The sequence below is a fragment of the Stegodyphus dumicola genome, chromosome 9 (genome assembly GCF_044657685.1).
Source record: "Stegodyphus dumicola isolate Sdum_Otavi_A_Nest chromosome 9, ASM4465768v1".
Classification (NCBI taxonomy): Eukaryota; Metazoa; Arthropoda; class Arachnida; order Araneae; family Eresidae; genus Stegodyphus; species Stegodyphus dumicola.
The window spans coordinates 144183532-144200856 of NC_140776.1; the positions used below are offsets into that span (position 1 = coordinate 144183532).

The following is a 17325-nucleotide window of genomic DNA, read 5'->3' on the forward strand; positions in this document are numbered from 1 at the left end:
TTTTTTTTTTTTTTTTTTTTTTTTTTTTGTTGTTGTTGTTGTTGTTGTTGTAAATTTTGATACCCTTTAGATCATAATTGTTTTTTTATTTCATAAATTACAGTTTCATATTTTTAATATTATAATTTCTGCATGCCATCTTACCAGATTTAAACTGATGATCTATAATCCGGAATCGCCGAAGTCCCGATGAGTCTGGATTAACAACTTTTGACTGTATAATGAAAATGGTTATTGGTAGAACTGAAAATTATATATCAAATTTCTGGTTATAAATCTGTAACATAATTTTTTGGATTTAATTATTGTTTAAACTATTTAAATTGTTTGTCTTAAATTATGCATACTCAGATGTTCATTATAAAAGTATTTTAATATTTTTAATTAATATTTATTTAGATATGATTTTTTCTCCGTGCAGGGAAGACAAAGAAAACCTGAAGTCACTGGTGAGAAAAGTTCATCTACAGTGTCAGCTTCAAAGACTGGCTCATTACCTCTTGTATATGTTGTCTGGTTCTTTTATTCATCTTTATTAACAGCAAAAGTTGTTTTATTGTTCAAACTTGATGTAGCTCAGTCCTTGGACGCTGATTCAGCATTTGGTCCCCAATTGTTGAAAGTTATTATAGCATCTGCTGCAGTTGTTTTCTTGCTACTTGTAGAAACACATAACAATGCTGAGCCACATTCTGATCACCAAGCTTATATTTACTTTCTCATTACTTCTACAGTGTTTGAAATTTTTGACAGTGTTACATTTTTAGGTATACTTTTCCCAACACAGTCAAAAATAGTACTAACTTACGAGTTAGAAAATGCGGTTCTTGTGCTTTCCTGTATAAATTTCATTCTTCCTACTATGACACTGTATAAGCTAAGTTTATCACAGTTTGGTGCTCAGGCACGTTCTTTGGGATTGCAGTTATTGTACAAGGGTCTGCATCTTGGTTTGGTTAACATACCATACTTTGTTATCCGTGTGTATCTTTGGACTTTATATGATCATGATGTTACATTGTTTCTCCTGAAAAACATTTTGGCTGTTATTGTAACAGCAAGGTCTGCTGTTCCTGATCTCAGATTGTGGTGGCAGTCGATCCGTGTAACTAAAAATAAGCGTCATGTTTGCTTTGGGGGGGCCATGGAACTTGGCAGAATTTATGAGATAACAGATAATCATGGAGATGAGACTAATATCCATGATGCAAAAAAAGAGCTATATAGTACGCAACTGTAACTGGGTATTATTTATGTAGAATTGTAATAAATATGACATTCTCTTTTGTTTTATCGTACAGATAATGCTCAGTTGAACAGAACAATGTCACTCGATTTTACTCAATTTTTTATCATATTTTATTTATTCTTTCTGGAAGCTGATCTTAATGGATTTTTGCTTCATTTGTTTCATTTTAATGCAGTTTTACAGAACTTAAAAAGCAAAATAGCTGTGACTTGCAATATATGTGATATAGTATTTGATTAGTTTAAAGATTTAGTGATCTATAATTTTCAAAGATGAGTAGATTTTACTGTTCATTAGTGAAAATGAAAGCCAAAAACAGAACAGAATAATGTCACTCAGTTTTAACATATTTTATTAATTCTTTGTGGAAGCCAAACTTAATGGACTTTTGCTTTATTTATTGCATTTTATAATTTATTTTTACAGAACTTAAAAAGCAAAAAAAAAAAAATTTGACTTGTATATATGTTACGGTGAAACACCAAAATTTGGAGCATGTCAACTTTCACAGGTGAATGTCAACATTCACATAGTTGCTTGGTGTTTGTCCGAAATATTTTCCAAATACTCTTATTTCTGACTTACACCGGTAAATGTCGACATTCACCATGTACTAATGGTGAATGTTGAACATATAAGAATATTATATTTTCTTTTCCGTAATTCAGTCGCGAAAAAACGTACTTGAGACTTAAAAAAAGAACTTCAGAATATAAGAACTTAAAACTCACAGTACATTCAAAATGAGAAAGGAAAATCATAGAAGTTTAAAACTTATTAAATTATGTGATTCAAATGTTATTTATTGCAACAACTTAAACTATTATGACACTTTGAATTGCACAAGACACCCTTGCTTTTACAATTGCATTTATTTGTGGAATACTTTCTTTTGCAATGACAGCGTGTACATATACTCCTCTTTTTTCGACCTACACCAGGGCATATCTGTGATTGTTGACATACACTGGTGAAGGTCCGAATGTACAAGAATGTAATGCAATATTCAATCTTTCGCCGACATATTTGGTGAATGTTGACATTCTCCGGTGAAAGTCGACATTCTGCAATTTCGGTCTTTCACGGTAACATATATTTGATATAATATATAATTAGATTAAAGATTAACTATCTATAATCTTCAGAGATGAGTATAAGTTACTGTACAGTACTGAAAATGAAAGCCAAAAATATTCACAATATATTTCTGATGCATTATGTACTCTTGGTATTTGACTGTCTCTGACATTAGAAACATCTTTAGCTTAGTCTTCCCATTTTTTTATTATCACTGTCTCAATGGTCCCAGGATATTTATCATCCACATAATTTAGCATATTGCATTTCCAGAGATATTACAGTTTCATAATCCATTATCCTTTAATTTTTCAAATTAAGACAATATGTTACAGACCAATTCAGAAAATTTAAAGCATTGTATGTTTTTAAAGAATCTATTCTGTAATTTTTTTAAAATAATGCCTCTTAGTTGACTGCAATTCATATTACATCTACTTTTCGTGATTTATAATATATCTAATTGACAACTTTTAATAGACTATTGTAATGGTAAAAGATGTTTCTAATGGCATTATATTGCTTGCTCCCAGAAAACATTCATATGTATATTTTGATAAACGCATCTGCTAAGCTTGCAACAAGTTTTAATTATTCAATGTTAAATTTCTGAAGACTTAGGAAAACATTTTTATCCTTTTAATGTTTCTAAATCCTTAGCACGGTATATGTGTTGTGTGTATATATTTATATTATATAGATATTAGTTTATACTACACTTTTGTAATAGTTACTAATGTGATTATAAAGTTTTTTTATCATTTTTTTCATAAATCATTAGTATTTTTTATTTAATTAAATGTTTCTAATGAAAGGATTTTTTATTTCTGAAACTAAATTTTTAATTTGGAAAAGGTATAATTATTATAAAGTATAAAAGTAGGTTTCAATTTAATTTAAGAAACTTTGAGCTTAAAAATGTGATATTTTACTTTCCTCTGTGCTACTGAGATTGTGAAGTCAGCTTAATTTTCACCAAGCACTTTCTGAGAATATAGTAATTTTTCTTCATATTACTATAATGTAATCATATAATATATAACATAGTAATATATAATATCATACAATATAGTATCTATTAAACAATGTGCAAAATTATTAAATAGTATTGTAAGGGATATCATGATTTTAAATGGAGACTAAAAATATTTTTAAAATTTTGTCATTCTAAAGTTAGGATATCTTTATGTTTTTTTTTTTTTTTTTTTTTCCTTAATGCTGCTAAGAACGACTGTGTGTAATTTGATAGATTTTTTAAGTAAATTGTTTAACAGTAATCTATGCTAGTTGTGTTTCAGTTTCCCTTTTCAGAAGATAAGTAGCAAAACTATAACATGGAAAAATTACTTATAGGTCTATGAAACGGGAAAAAATTTGAATAATTTAGGATTAGAAATTGGACCCCATACTGTACAGTACTTTGCTTATTATACTTTACTTATTTTACAAAAGTACTTTGCTTATTTTACAAAAATTATATTATAGCTTAGAAAAGCAATCAGATAAGTACAAAGTATCTGATTGCTTTTCTAAGCTATAATATAATTTTTGTAAAATACAATTCAACATGGACAAATTCAGAGAATACTCTTTAGCATTTAAAGTAAAACATTTTTTTTTTTTAATTGTCAAACCTTTAACTTATAGAGTCTGTGGGTATTCTTTGGTAGCACACACCCTGAACTCTATGTTGAAAACTAAGTAGCGAATCCTCGCTATGTCTTTAAGAATAACTACTGTAGAATAAGGTTTAAATAACCTTTTTATTTAAAACTAAATTAAACCATATGCCCCCACTTCATGCTCACAAATCACAAACACTTATGGCTACATAATAGAAAATAAGAATGTAACAAATTACTAGTAAATTAATATAATCTAGTGACTGGCTCCTTATCTTAAATTAACACTAAATTGACAGCACACGGAAAAGCCAATCCGAGAAATAACAGTATAAACTGAAAGGCATCGATCACTAAACTAGAGAAACACATCTGCTAGCTAATTTTAAACTCGCAGCTTAAACATCGGAACAAAGTCCGCTACTACCACCCTTGAACTCTTGAAACACAGCTTAAATACTGCTTCTGAAACACATTGAGAATTTGCATCTACATTATACAAAATTTACATTCCAGCAGAAAGCTGAAATCAGGAGGGAAAGTAAAGAAAACTAAAAATAACTGGTTAGAATAAAATAAATTCTTACAAACTAGAGGAATGAAGTTGTTTTAAATCCATGAAATGAAACCAAAATTTAGAAGAAACAGAACAAAATTACATGCAAAGAATTTAAATTTTTAATTAGAATATTAGAAATATGATAATTATGCTTTCCTGAATATGACTGATACAGTGAAGAAATTGTATATTTTTTATCATTGAATTTAACCACAGATCAAGTGATAAATGTTCACTTGAAATTTCCCTTTAATTTAACGAGCCAAGTGTTCAATAATTTATTTTACAGTTATAAGGTGTACAAAATGTGATTCATCTTTCATAGCTATACATCTTCAATAACTGTAATCTGTAGTTAAATGTTTGCTTACAGTCTTTGCTACATAATAAATGTCCTCACATTATAAATAGTAAATATTTACCTGTTGTTCTATTAGCACATAGAATATACTACACTTCTAGTTTAAATATTAATGTATTATTGAGATGTGTATTGTACTTATTATATTAGTACAAATGTAACCTTCAGTCTGTGTGCAGGGTGATATTAATGGGATGATACTTCCAATATCAATTAAGAAAGCAGTCCGTCATGTTACTCATTGCCATGAGATGATTAGGAATATGTTTTTTATTTGAAGTGTCAAATTGTGTCTATTATTAAATGTCTAATATTTACCTATAATATCTCCCCCTCTCTCTATATATATATAATGAAATTAAAAAGTGTCCTACTTCCATTTTTGGATTATGCTATTATATATATATACAAACTCCTTTATTGTTCAGGTTTTAAATTATTATGTATGAATAATTAATGTATCATATTAAAATATAAATAATATTTAAATTTTCACAAAATTTATTAAAACTTATTGAAAAATATTTTTTTATTAAATAAGAATTTTAAAATTTTATTAGATATCTTCTTATCAGTTTGATTGTATTTCGTTATAAAATTAAAGGGTATTTTTAATTCAATTTATAGAATTATCCCAGGATAGCATATACATTATTAAATAAAGATCAATTTACTTGAAGTTGCATTTCTATTCTCTTCACACAAACTTCAATTTTAAAGTCAAGCAAAATTTAAATTTGTGTAGGTATTGGTTTAATGGAAAAGGTTCAACATGTTTTGAGCCAAAGTGATACCAGTCTCTTCTTCAGTTAACAAATTTTTCTGTCAGAATATCACTTTATAGTATGCTTCTTGAACAAGAAAGATGTGTTCTATTTTCTTAGAGCATATTTGTTAAATCAACATTAACCTAAAACATTCTGCACTGTTTTAAATAATCTAAGAATAATTAATTATGGTAAAAAGTAGCCTTCAGTAAGTAGCTCAAACAAAATTACATTATTTAAAAAAACTGAATTGTAATTCATAATTAATGTACTTACATTTTATGAAATTGGATCAGAGTCATACAGAAATTGAAATTAAAATTTATTGTGCTCAACATTGTAGCTTTGTATAAATATTTATATTGAGTGCATCCTAACACTGAAGTTATAAAGTTTTGCCAACTGTGTTTCATATATTATAATTTTTTAAGTTGGGAAAAATTTATAATGGTTTCTTTATAACTTCAGAAATCTTTTGGTAGGAATTAGTTTATTTCATCAGAATACTGTAGTTAGTATTATTATATAGTAGATGTAGTTAGGTTAGTAATAGTTGATAAAAGTAAGGAAGAAATATTTGTGCCAAATGTATTCATCTTTTCTGTGTGTTAAAGTACTTTTTACATAATTTTTCATTTTAATTAGTATATATATATATAACCTCTTAATTTTACGATTATTTAACAGCTTTTTATGCAAAATTGCACCATAATATTTTAGATACGTATTTTTATAAAACTGCATAAAGCGTTTTCATCATAACTTTTTATTTATATGCAGTTTGTGAGACATCATACAATACTTGTACTTATATACTCTCATATCCAAAATTATCTTTACATGCATGAAATCATAGATTTCTCAGAAACTGTCAATTATAATTTCATGAATTTATATGGAATAATACACAACATCATAACATATAAATACAAAGGAAAACAAAATAAGAGAACTGCATGACGCAGACTGTAGCATGAAACAATAAAAGTGCTCATAATATATTACAAGGAGAATTAAGCCCCTCACCAAAAAAAGAATAATTCAGAAAAAAATTAACGCTTATGAATTTAATATGGAACATGATCTTTCCTATCTTAATATGTTCTCACAGTGACAGTAATGTTCTTAACTACAGTCTTGGGAATCAAATTCCACTCTTGTATCAGTGTGGTCTTCTGGACATTTACACTTCTAGAAAGAGGATGCTTCCATGCAACGGAGCTGTTTTCAAAGGTAATCCAGCAAGTTCTATCTCAGGTTCAGATCAAGGGATTTGGGTCGCCATGGTTTTTGCTCATTGTCTTTACTTTCAAATAATTCATTAAGAAGTCTTGCTAAAAATGGATAGCCATTATCATCCATAAATGCAAATTAAGTTCCATGTGCACCTCTGAAAACTCCTACATAAGCTTCTAAGATCTCATTTAGATATCTCTAGTCAGTCACAGATCTGCTGTTAAAAATATGTATGTCTATCGATCAGTATTCCTCCCTATATCATTACATCTGCATTACTGAAACAATTATGTTTAGTGTTTGAAACAAGATTTTGCATCCTGAATCCAGATGTAAACATGTTTAGGACATATGTTAAAACTAAAGCTTGACTCATCAGCGAAGAGAGCAGGGAAATATTGATGTTCACTCTAGTTCTGATATTGTTTGTACCAGTTAAAGTGATCCATCTTTTGTTGTAAAGACAATGAAATGCATACTGTTAGCTTTCTGGTATAAAAGTCTTTTTTATTAAAGCTTCTGTATGCAGTTTGTCACAAGATATCAGTTCCAGTGGTGGCTGCAAGCTCTGATCTTAACTGCCAAGCTGCAGAACTTCCGATTATGATGGACAATTGTTGTCAGCTATTGATCATGAAAGGCAGTTTTATTTGTTTACAAGCTTGTCCAGCCTTCCTAATAGCAGTTCCAGAGTTATGAAATTGTTTCCACAGTGTAGAAGGTATCTGTCTTGAAATATTAACACATCTCACTGCTTCCATGATTATCTGCCCTGCTTCTAAATGGGCGATTTCACAGATTCTTCCAAATGATATTTCACAGCCATAACAAACTGTTTTGATTCCTTATACATTGAAATTAAACATTGTATTGCAGATACTAACTCAAGTATTCACTTCATGCAAAGTGATTGATTTACTGTCAGATCATGTAATGCCTTGACTTGCATATCAAAAACCATTTGATTGATTGGATAATGCTGATTAGGCTTGTCTTTCATATATTCCCTTCACAAATGGATAACATCAATTGAGTATTTCATGGAATATCATTCATTACTTTTGGGTATGCAAGGATAAATTTAGACATGAGTATATAAGAAAGGTAATATTATTAATGTGTATTTTTTTTAATCTAGAACTTGCTAGTTTTTGCCCAAATACAGCATAGTATGAACATGAAAGAGATTGATAAAATAAATATATTGTGTTATGGAAATATATTTTACAGCTTCAGGAATCAGTGCTTTGACATTTATTATCATTTTGCCCTCCCCTTACAGTTTGGTATAATATTAAAACATAAGTAAACCCTTGTTAACCCGAATTTCAAGGAACCAAAAAATCAGGAGTTCAGGTTGCACATTAACCATTTATAGGATATAATTACTACACTATATTAATTATGCCATTATAGAAAACTCTGCAGTACTGCATTAATTACTATAACTTGAAAAAAATGCACTTATAGATCACCAATTTCATGGCCAATAGTAGTCATGGCTTCTGTAAAACTAGAGGCCAATTTGGTGTTGCAAAAAAACGTTCTACCATGTTAGCATTTTATGGCTGGTGGGATGGTATGATATTATTCTCACTTTCTTTTGATGACATTTCTTGTACCTCTTACACAACTGCTTGTACACGGTTGGGGAAAAAAAGGACAGTTCTCTTTATCTCCCATTCTACTGGGCTAATTGACGATATTCAAATTGCATTTTTTATCTCTCAAAAGCATGACATAGGGTATATACTAGATTTATATATAGCATTATTCTAATATAGGTATTTTGAACAAAAAATTGGACTTTTTCTGAAATGATATGACAATTTTTTCCATATTTCGATTCTATGACTCAAATTATGCCTAGACATTAAATTTTATAATTTTTGGTGAAAAATTAAAAAAATTTTTTCATAGTGCGTTAAGAGTAACTTGGCTAACTTCTTAATTTATAGCAACCTATTTTCTTTTCCTTGATTGTGCATGAGGGGGGGGAGTCACCGTTCATGCTCTCATGTAATTTTAATAAAGTGCGTAAACCACATTTGGCGTTATTATCACTTATAACAAAAATGCCAAGTTTCAAATTGCGTCAATATGTAAATTCACGTAAATCTTAAGAAATTTTGAATAAGAAGCTCTAATTTTTTGCAGGTATGCTTAGAAGTACATCCACTTTGAGATGATGGTAAAAATTTTATAGTTTGTAATTCACAATTTTTTCGAAAAAGCTATAAAAGTTATTTAGCTTTTTTTACAAATTTTTAAAATGAATCATAAAAAATGGGCGAATTTTGTTTGGAATGAACCTAAATTTCGAAATATGAAAGAACGAATCAAATAGCTTTAATAAAAAAATCGATATTAATAAATATATACTAAATTCAATTATTAAAATTTTGAGAGCTAATTTTAAAACTACTTTTGCGATTTTCTGGGCTACTTTGGCATAATTTGAGTCATAGAATCGAAATATAGAAAGAAAATTGGTATGTTATTCCAGAAAAAGTCCGATTTTGTATCAAAATACCATGTTAGAATAATGCTATATATAAATCTAATACATATCCTAAGTCACGCTTTCAAGTCACGTATTAAAAAAGCAAGTTAAATTTCGTCAATCGGCCCATTAGAACGCGAGATTTAGAACCTCCCCCCCCTTTTTTTTTTTATGTGCAGTGTACATGAGTCTCTATTGGGAGAACACATGGAAACATCATCATCTGCACTACCAAATTCCTCAAAACTCAATGCTAATACAATGGTCGTGATTGTAAAGTAAGTTAATCATGCTGGCTATGTTTTAAACAATGCAATGTAACCTATAAAACTTCCTATAAGATCAAATACCGAGACCGAAATTTTCTTCATGTTTAACCACGTATTTGCCTTAAGAGAATTCGTGTTAAGGAGTACTTACTGTACTATCGTTTTACCTGCCAATGTACATTTAATTATTTTTACAAGATTTTTTTTCATACCTAAATATGAGGAAATTTTGCAAAATAAAAAATTGTCATTTAATATTGTATAAGAAATCGGTTGTTAGTTTTATTATGTTTATAATTTCAGTTCAGAAGAATGCAAAAAAAAAATATTAGTTATAAGAACAATACAGATCTGACCGGGGGGGGGAATCAATTGTATAAATGAAACTGTAAATGAATAATTAGTATTATTTCACTTATAAAACTGCAGTACACTGAAATATGTAGATTATACATATACAGTTTTATACTTATAAAGCATACATTAAAATTAGCTGTATATTTTTAAACATACTTCATCACCAGGAATCATCATAAGTTACACTCATTCTTGTGGCTATTGTATTGTATATTTATCTCCCCCATTTTTTCCCCTCCTTTTTTTTTTTTTTTTTTTTTTTTTTTTTTTTTTTTTTAGTCCAAAGGTATTTCAGTCCCGAAGGACTATTGCTTTCGTTTTGGCATTTTGCGTCGGACTCATAAACGTCGGTTCACTTTTCAAACTGTTGCCACAAAATGTTAAGAGTCCTGCATTATGTTTGAAGAAATTAAATAATGAAAAATCTGCATAAATGATTGTCTATTTCTCGCATTGTGATAAAACAATGGTACATACAGCCATCGAATTTTGAATGACGAAATCCTACTGTGAATATGGGCATTTGAAATCCCAAATTTGGAATTTGTTTTATTATAGATTTTATATTTTGTAAAACTTAACGAATTTTTGATTTACAAACTCAATGCTTTAAAAGCGAGAAATGGCAACGTTATATAGGAAAAAAATACTTTTATCTCCAGCTCGCGAGACTGTGTATATCGGAAATTCTAAAGATATGCTTAATTCAACATTATTTTGCGATATTGCACTTGAACTGAATTTTATGGTTTAAGTGCAAAAACCATGATATTTAATAAATAAAGGTAACACTCAAAACGTTAAAAAAAACGCCCCTTTGGACATAATTTAAAATCTGAAAAATTTCAGATTTTTTTTGGGGGGGGAGGGGGTGGTGTGTGTGTCTAATTAGTTTTTAGTTAAACACAAGAAACAAATGAAAATATGAGAAGAAGGAAGTTGGCCAATTTCAATGCATTGTTATTAGCAGCAGCAGGTGTTTGTAAGTTACATACAGGAATCTCTGTTAATCACATTTATTGCATATCTGTTTTTATATTTTCCATTCTTAGATTTTGTAGGGTGGGTGCTATGTTTTCTCTGAAATTTCAGATTTTGTACATATTTATTTCCAATACACTAAAATCCTTTGAAAACGTGTTCTTTGGCAATAAAATGTAGATAAGGTAGAAGTAAAAGATAGTGGTAGAAACTGAAAGTAAAGTGCTAGTGAAAGTAATTTTAGTTGTTGTTTGTAATTTGGAATTTATATATTTCTAAATGTTTTGTTCCATTCAAAAGCTTTGTGTATTACAGATTTTTAAAGAAAACACTTCTCACGAATTAAATGCTGTAAATCTAGTATATTCATAAAAGTATTCAAGAGGCTGGAATATATCTAAATGATCCTCTTTGGGAGGAGTTAAAATTGTACAACTTCACATCTTTTAAAGGTTTTGAAATTCTGAAAAACTAAAATGTTATATTTTGATGGATATGGAAAAAAGTAAAGGGAGGGATAAAAGTTAGTTATTAAATATAATAATTAGTCAAATTTTATTTGTATCTGGCTCTAGTTTTAAAATCTAATTGAATTCGGAGAGCAACAACTGAAGTTACGCAGTCAATACTTCTGTTTTTTCAGGTGCGAATTATTCACCTACTTTATTGTTATAAATTTTCTCCTTTTGCAGAAACTCATCCGGGCCCACCAGCGGCCAAGCGGTAAAGTCGCCGAACACTAGTAGTTAGGTGCGAGGTTCCCGCGAACGGGCTGGATGCATGGGCATTTTCGTGGTTTTCACCATGTGTAACGTGTATACGAGCCAGTTTTCTTTAGAAAGTCCTCCACAAAGGCATCCTTCTCTTTAGGCAGATAGCCCTCGAGGCTTTGCCATAGTCACATACACACATGCAGAAACTCATCCCCCCCCAATGTAATAAAACTGAATCATATTACATTTTATAATGCATCAATTTCCATTACCTAATGATGAAGTGAGAGTGTCTTGAATATATATTTATATGCATTGAATTTAACAAATGTATATAAAATGCTGTTCTGTGGTTTTTCTCATAATTTTCATAGTGGTGATGACACGCTTTATGTGAGAGTTATTCAATTTCAGAAACCTTTTCCCTTTCCATAGTCTGTGCTTGAAATTAAGGAGAAGATACTAAAAAGCAGATCTGTGATTATTATTTTTGTTATGTGGAACAAATACCTTCTACGATGCCATTTTCAATTCCCTTTTAGGAAAACCAAAATTGTATCTTTTACTTTGTCACATTTCATTTATCTAAATATAAAAATTAATTTCAAATATTAAGTTTTATATTTGAATCTCTGTGTCTTTTCCCTTTTATTTTTCACTGTCTGGTTAACATTAGTCATATGATGAAAGTGAATGAGAGACTAATAAAACTGTTTATAGGTATTTATGATCTACATACAAATGTGAATTTTAATGTTCTGTATGGGTGAAGCTAATGCTTTTGTAATTACTGCTTTTCATTTTAGTTGTATTTCTATATCACTTCGTAATATAAAATGTTTTATTTAAGTATTTTTATGAAAAATATAATTTTTTCTGTTAAATTATATGCTTTGTAAATGTAATTTTGCTACATTAATTCTTTATAATGTAGACCATGGATGTAACATATTTAAGTAAATGATAGTTAAATATAAAAATTTGCTCAATATGTACTTCTCTAAAACTTTAGAAGTAATAGTTTTTTCCAGACTTTTCAATGTTTTTGTATTTTTTTCCCATTTGAATTTAAGTTGTAACAACAGTAATTCTTTGAAGTTTGATAATTTCTTGTCTCACAAAAGCAATATAGAATAATTAAATATATAAGTTATATCAGGTTTTTTTTTTTTTTTTTTTTTTTTTTTTAGTATTATTTTTTGTAGCATTAAATTTTTATAATACATTTTTTTGTGTGTGTGTTCTGGATGGATGTATTAAAATCGCTGCATTTATACAAAATGAATTTGTAACTGCTTTTTATTATATGTAAATATTACCAGTCAGTCATCATTCTGTGCCCTTATGCAGAAACAAATCTCATTTACATCATCCATTTTCAGTTAATTCACGACTGATATTTTAGGCTGTTCCATTCAATTAAGTAAAGGCTTTCTTCTCAGCTTATTAATCTAAAGTAATGTGAATTTATGAAAATATTTTTATTTTGTTATGCAGATGGCTATAATTTGCTTAGTAATGTGTACAGCTGTGTGGTTTTTTAGATGTTGTAATTCTAGCTCAAAATAATGCATCAACTTAAAGTATAAACTTCATTAAAAAAAAAAAAAAAAAAAAAAAAAAAAAGCCGCATTCTAACTCTCCTTGAAGTATATATTATGTGGCAGCTAAATTTTGCTTAAATTAGAACAAAATTATTTTTTATTATAATATTTTAATATTTTTATAACTAAGATATGCTGAATTTTATTTAACGGTTTCAACTTGTACAGAGATTGTAGTTACATGATTTGCAAACTTCTTAGTGATCAAAATTCTGGCCAAGTTTAAAATATATATACTTAAAATATATTGCACATATTCCTTTATATTGTTGAAGTTAACTGAATTGTTGTTAAAAAATATTTTTAAAAAATATACTGCAGTTTCTAAACTTAGAATGAAAAGTGCACTTAACTCAGATTGCTGCATATTCTGTTAACTTAAAGTAATATTATTATGAATAACAATCTTTTGCAATGTAAACTTAATCACGAAATCTTATAGCTCTCTATTTTATGTCTGTTGAATTTTTTCTGCCTCTCTAGTCATTTTGAGTATTCATGCATATTTTTCTTTCTTTCGTCCTTTCTAGTCAAGTAAGCTTTGTATAATACCTGATAGCTGTTTTTCAGTACTTTTCCCCTTGTATTTAAGTATATATAAAGTTGTACTTCCTTATTGTTCTAATACACAGTTTTTTTATAACATCAGTTTCAAAATGTATGCAAGGTATTTATTTCACTATTCTGATGTTAATATATAAAGCTTCTGATATTTTATATGTACTGTATTTCTTTGTGTCCAAGATGCACCCCCTTCCTGATTAATGTTTCGAGAATTGGTGCATCTTAAATATGCATAATTTTTTGAATTAATTATTTTGAAACAATTTTTCATATTACTAATTTAAATTGACTACTTTTGCTAGTAAATTGAAGTTTGTTATTAAAATATAATATTCTATATGTGTAAGGAAAGTCGAGTGTCTTGGAATCCAAGATAGGGTAATGATTGACTCTTCAATGATTAACAAAGAAAATTAAGATATAAAGAGTATTTTTTTATAACACATTTAATATTATTGGAAAATACTAATTTCTGAGCTATCCTGTATCTACGGTTTGTAAACCAGAAATATTTTTTAATTTTTCTAACTTAGGACAAAGTATATCCTAAGTATATCCCTCCCACATAAGTGCTAGATAAGAGGTTTATACTGAAATAAAATATCACTGAAAATGAAACTTTACATTAATTCTATGGAAATTCACAATTTTCAAAGAGTTATTAGCTTTGTTTATTTAAAATTGTTGAAAGTCTTTGATTTATACCATTCTTGGGTTTCTTTCAAACCATGTGCTTTTCATTTTTGTGGCTCATATATATTACTTAAATTAAAAGTCTTGTGTGTATTTGTTTCAAATAAACGATGCTAAAAAACCGTATTCCTTTTATGTCTTTCACTATTTCACTAGTAGTTTCTTTTTGCTTCATGTGAATACTTTTTGAAAAATGATAAAGCTTTACTCTATTGCACAATTTTCACATTTTCTAAAGAAATACAGTAAAAAAACCAACTATCCAACATTTAACTAACCAGAATATTTTAGAATATGCGGGAAAAAATTCCCCCCCCCCCAAAAAAAATTAATTAAATGAGATATTTGAAATGCCATTATACTGTTCATAATACTATTAAATCATGAGCACTGTCGTGAAATAGTTATGTCGTTCTTATCCATAATGGATAAGCATAGCATAATGATACAGTCATAAGAATTTCGTTTGTTGTAATGTAAACTTGATTTTCTCAATAAGCCGGTTTACGTTTATAAAAAAGGGTACAAATTCTTTTTTTTTTTTTTTTTTTTTTCTTGTATTTTGAAAAAATGATTAATGTTTGGAACTGTGTGAAGTGGATGAAGTATTTTCAAAGATACAGGATAAGGGCATTAAAAAAAGTCATAATATGCAGCTTTAAAATACAACTAAACGATGATGTAATGTGAAAAAACAATTATGTGCGATTTAAAGTTTTTTACATGCTATAGACATAATTTATATCTCTCCATTATCTAATTAAATTGTTCTGTTCATTTTAACTTGTACCAGAATGATTGGCAACATTTCTGCCAACAATAATGTTCGGTGGTATTTCATAATAATCTAAATGCATTGCAATTTACGACTGAAATGTGCTATTTTTTTAAACTTATATAATTTTATTATTCAAATAGGTAAAAAAATAAGACAATTTTTTTTTTTTTTTTTTTTTTGTAATTTTGGAACGTTGTTTTTCCCTTTAGCTTCCCTATTGTAAATTCTGTTTTTTACACTATTTGGAATTATGCATTTCCCGAGTTGTCCAAATAATTGAATTTTTACTAAATTTCTGAATGATTCAGAAGTATGTTGTAACAAAAAAAAAAAAAAAAAAAAAAACCCTTCATAATACATATTTCTGGAAATCATATTGCTCTTCAACGAATACTTTATGTACCTATTGGCAAAACACGCAAGCTGTCTACATGAGAAATATCTTAGAAATTTTAAAGGAAGTTTGATACTCTGTTTCAAGAGCAGAAAAACAACTGTAAAGCATGATGTTTGCTATGTATGATACGAAATTATGAGTTGAGTGTTCCGTGCTTCCAAACTTCTGAGATAACTGATAATGAAAATTTTAATAAAGTCACTTTAATTCACTAAGCGAAGCCTACGTTCAAGCTATAATGAGAGAAAGTCAAGCTATTAGAGTCATGTAAAAAATGAACACAACTATAAACTAATTTCCTTAAAAGCTGAGGGTAAAGACAAATTGGAAATGGGATTGAAATACCTCTGATGTTATTCGCTGACCAAAAGTGTTTAGACAACAGAGGATTTATGTATTTCTTTTTTCCTGATATATACCTCATGTTCCTTAGTGCAAAATTTTAAGGCCTTCTTAGTTTGAGCAATATGTTTATGATTTGGATGGTACAATGAGAAAACTAATTAACTAGCAGTCGTAAGTGGAATGAAATTAGAAGATAGAAATACTGATGGGGTACAAGATGATTGAATTTTTGGAATAGCACAACTAGCTTGACAGCACATTTTATTTTTGTATGATGAATTTCATATCTCCTTGATTGGTAAACCTAGTGGTGCTATGAGTGTCCCACAATTTTATATATGCTAATCACATTGTTACAACAGTTCTGCCAAGTGGTTAATTGCATGCTGATCTAGTGAGAACAGGAGAAAGAAGTGAAGTGCATTAAACAGCTAGAATTAATTATAGGCTGAACTCATTTTTGTTTTAATCCTGAACAGCGATTGGGCAAGAATCCACAGCACACAAATTAGTGCAGGAGACTAATCATGTCAAAATGGCAGACTAAGGATCCTTTGGAGGGGGTATAGCTAAGGAATTTAAGTCTATTGGGGGTCAATTAAGTTAGTAATTTTGCTAGTCTTTTATATTTTATAGGGTTATTGCCAATGAAGTTAGTGATATTGTTAATACTTGTCTTTCACATTTTATATAATAATTTTATTAGTACTCGTATTTCATATTTTATACCTTACATATTCTCCTCCTTCAAGGAGGGAAAATGCTTTTGAGAAAAAAAGGCATCGATATGAGAATGTGAACAAAGAAAGATAAATGTTGTACAATACTTGCAATTTAAATGAGAATGCAAATGAATGGCTTCAAAGACATAGCCTTAAGGGTTTCGCTATGTCCCATCATTTGAATATATAAAAACAAAAAAACTGAAATATTAGTACAAAATCTGAAGAATTTTATAGCCTTAAATAATAAATAAAAACTTTGATATTTTTAAGCAATACCAAAAGCCAAAAGGAGGTTTTTACGTCCAGATATATCTATTCATCAGCAAATAGTTATATTGATTCTCTAGTAGAGGATCTGCCTATTTTTCATCATATTTTAGTTTATTATTATGTTGTATTCATTTCTATGTATTACATTGCTCTACAATAACAAAATTTGGTTTTGTTTTATAATGAGTGTTAGCTTCCTTTTGTAGTTAAATTAATGACTCATAAAACGATTATAAAAGACAAACAAACATTAGA

The 17325-nt window shown here is 28.7% G+C and overlaps 1 protein-coding gene across 1 annotated transcript in view; it reads left to right on the top strand.

Annotated features, from left to right (window-relative positions):
* The window catches only part of LOC118194961 (uncharacterized), a 35043-nt gene extending 24810 nt beyond the window's left edge, over positions 1 to 10233 (top strand). The window contains exon 3 of the mRNA XM_085824191.1: positions 422 to 10233. Within this exon, the coding sequence (XP_085680317.1) occupies positions 422 to 1240 (819 nt within the window). The 3' untranslated portion in view covers positions 1241 to 10233. The remainder of the gene's footprint in view (positions 1 to 421) is intronic.
* Positions 10234 to 17325: the final 7092 nt, after the last annotated feature.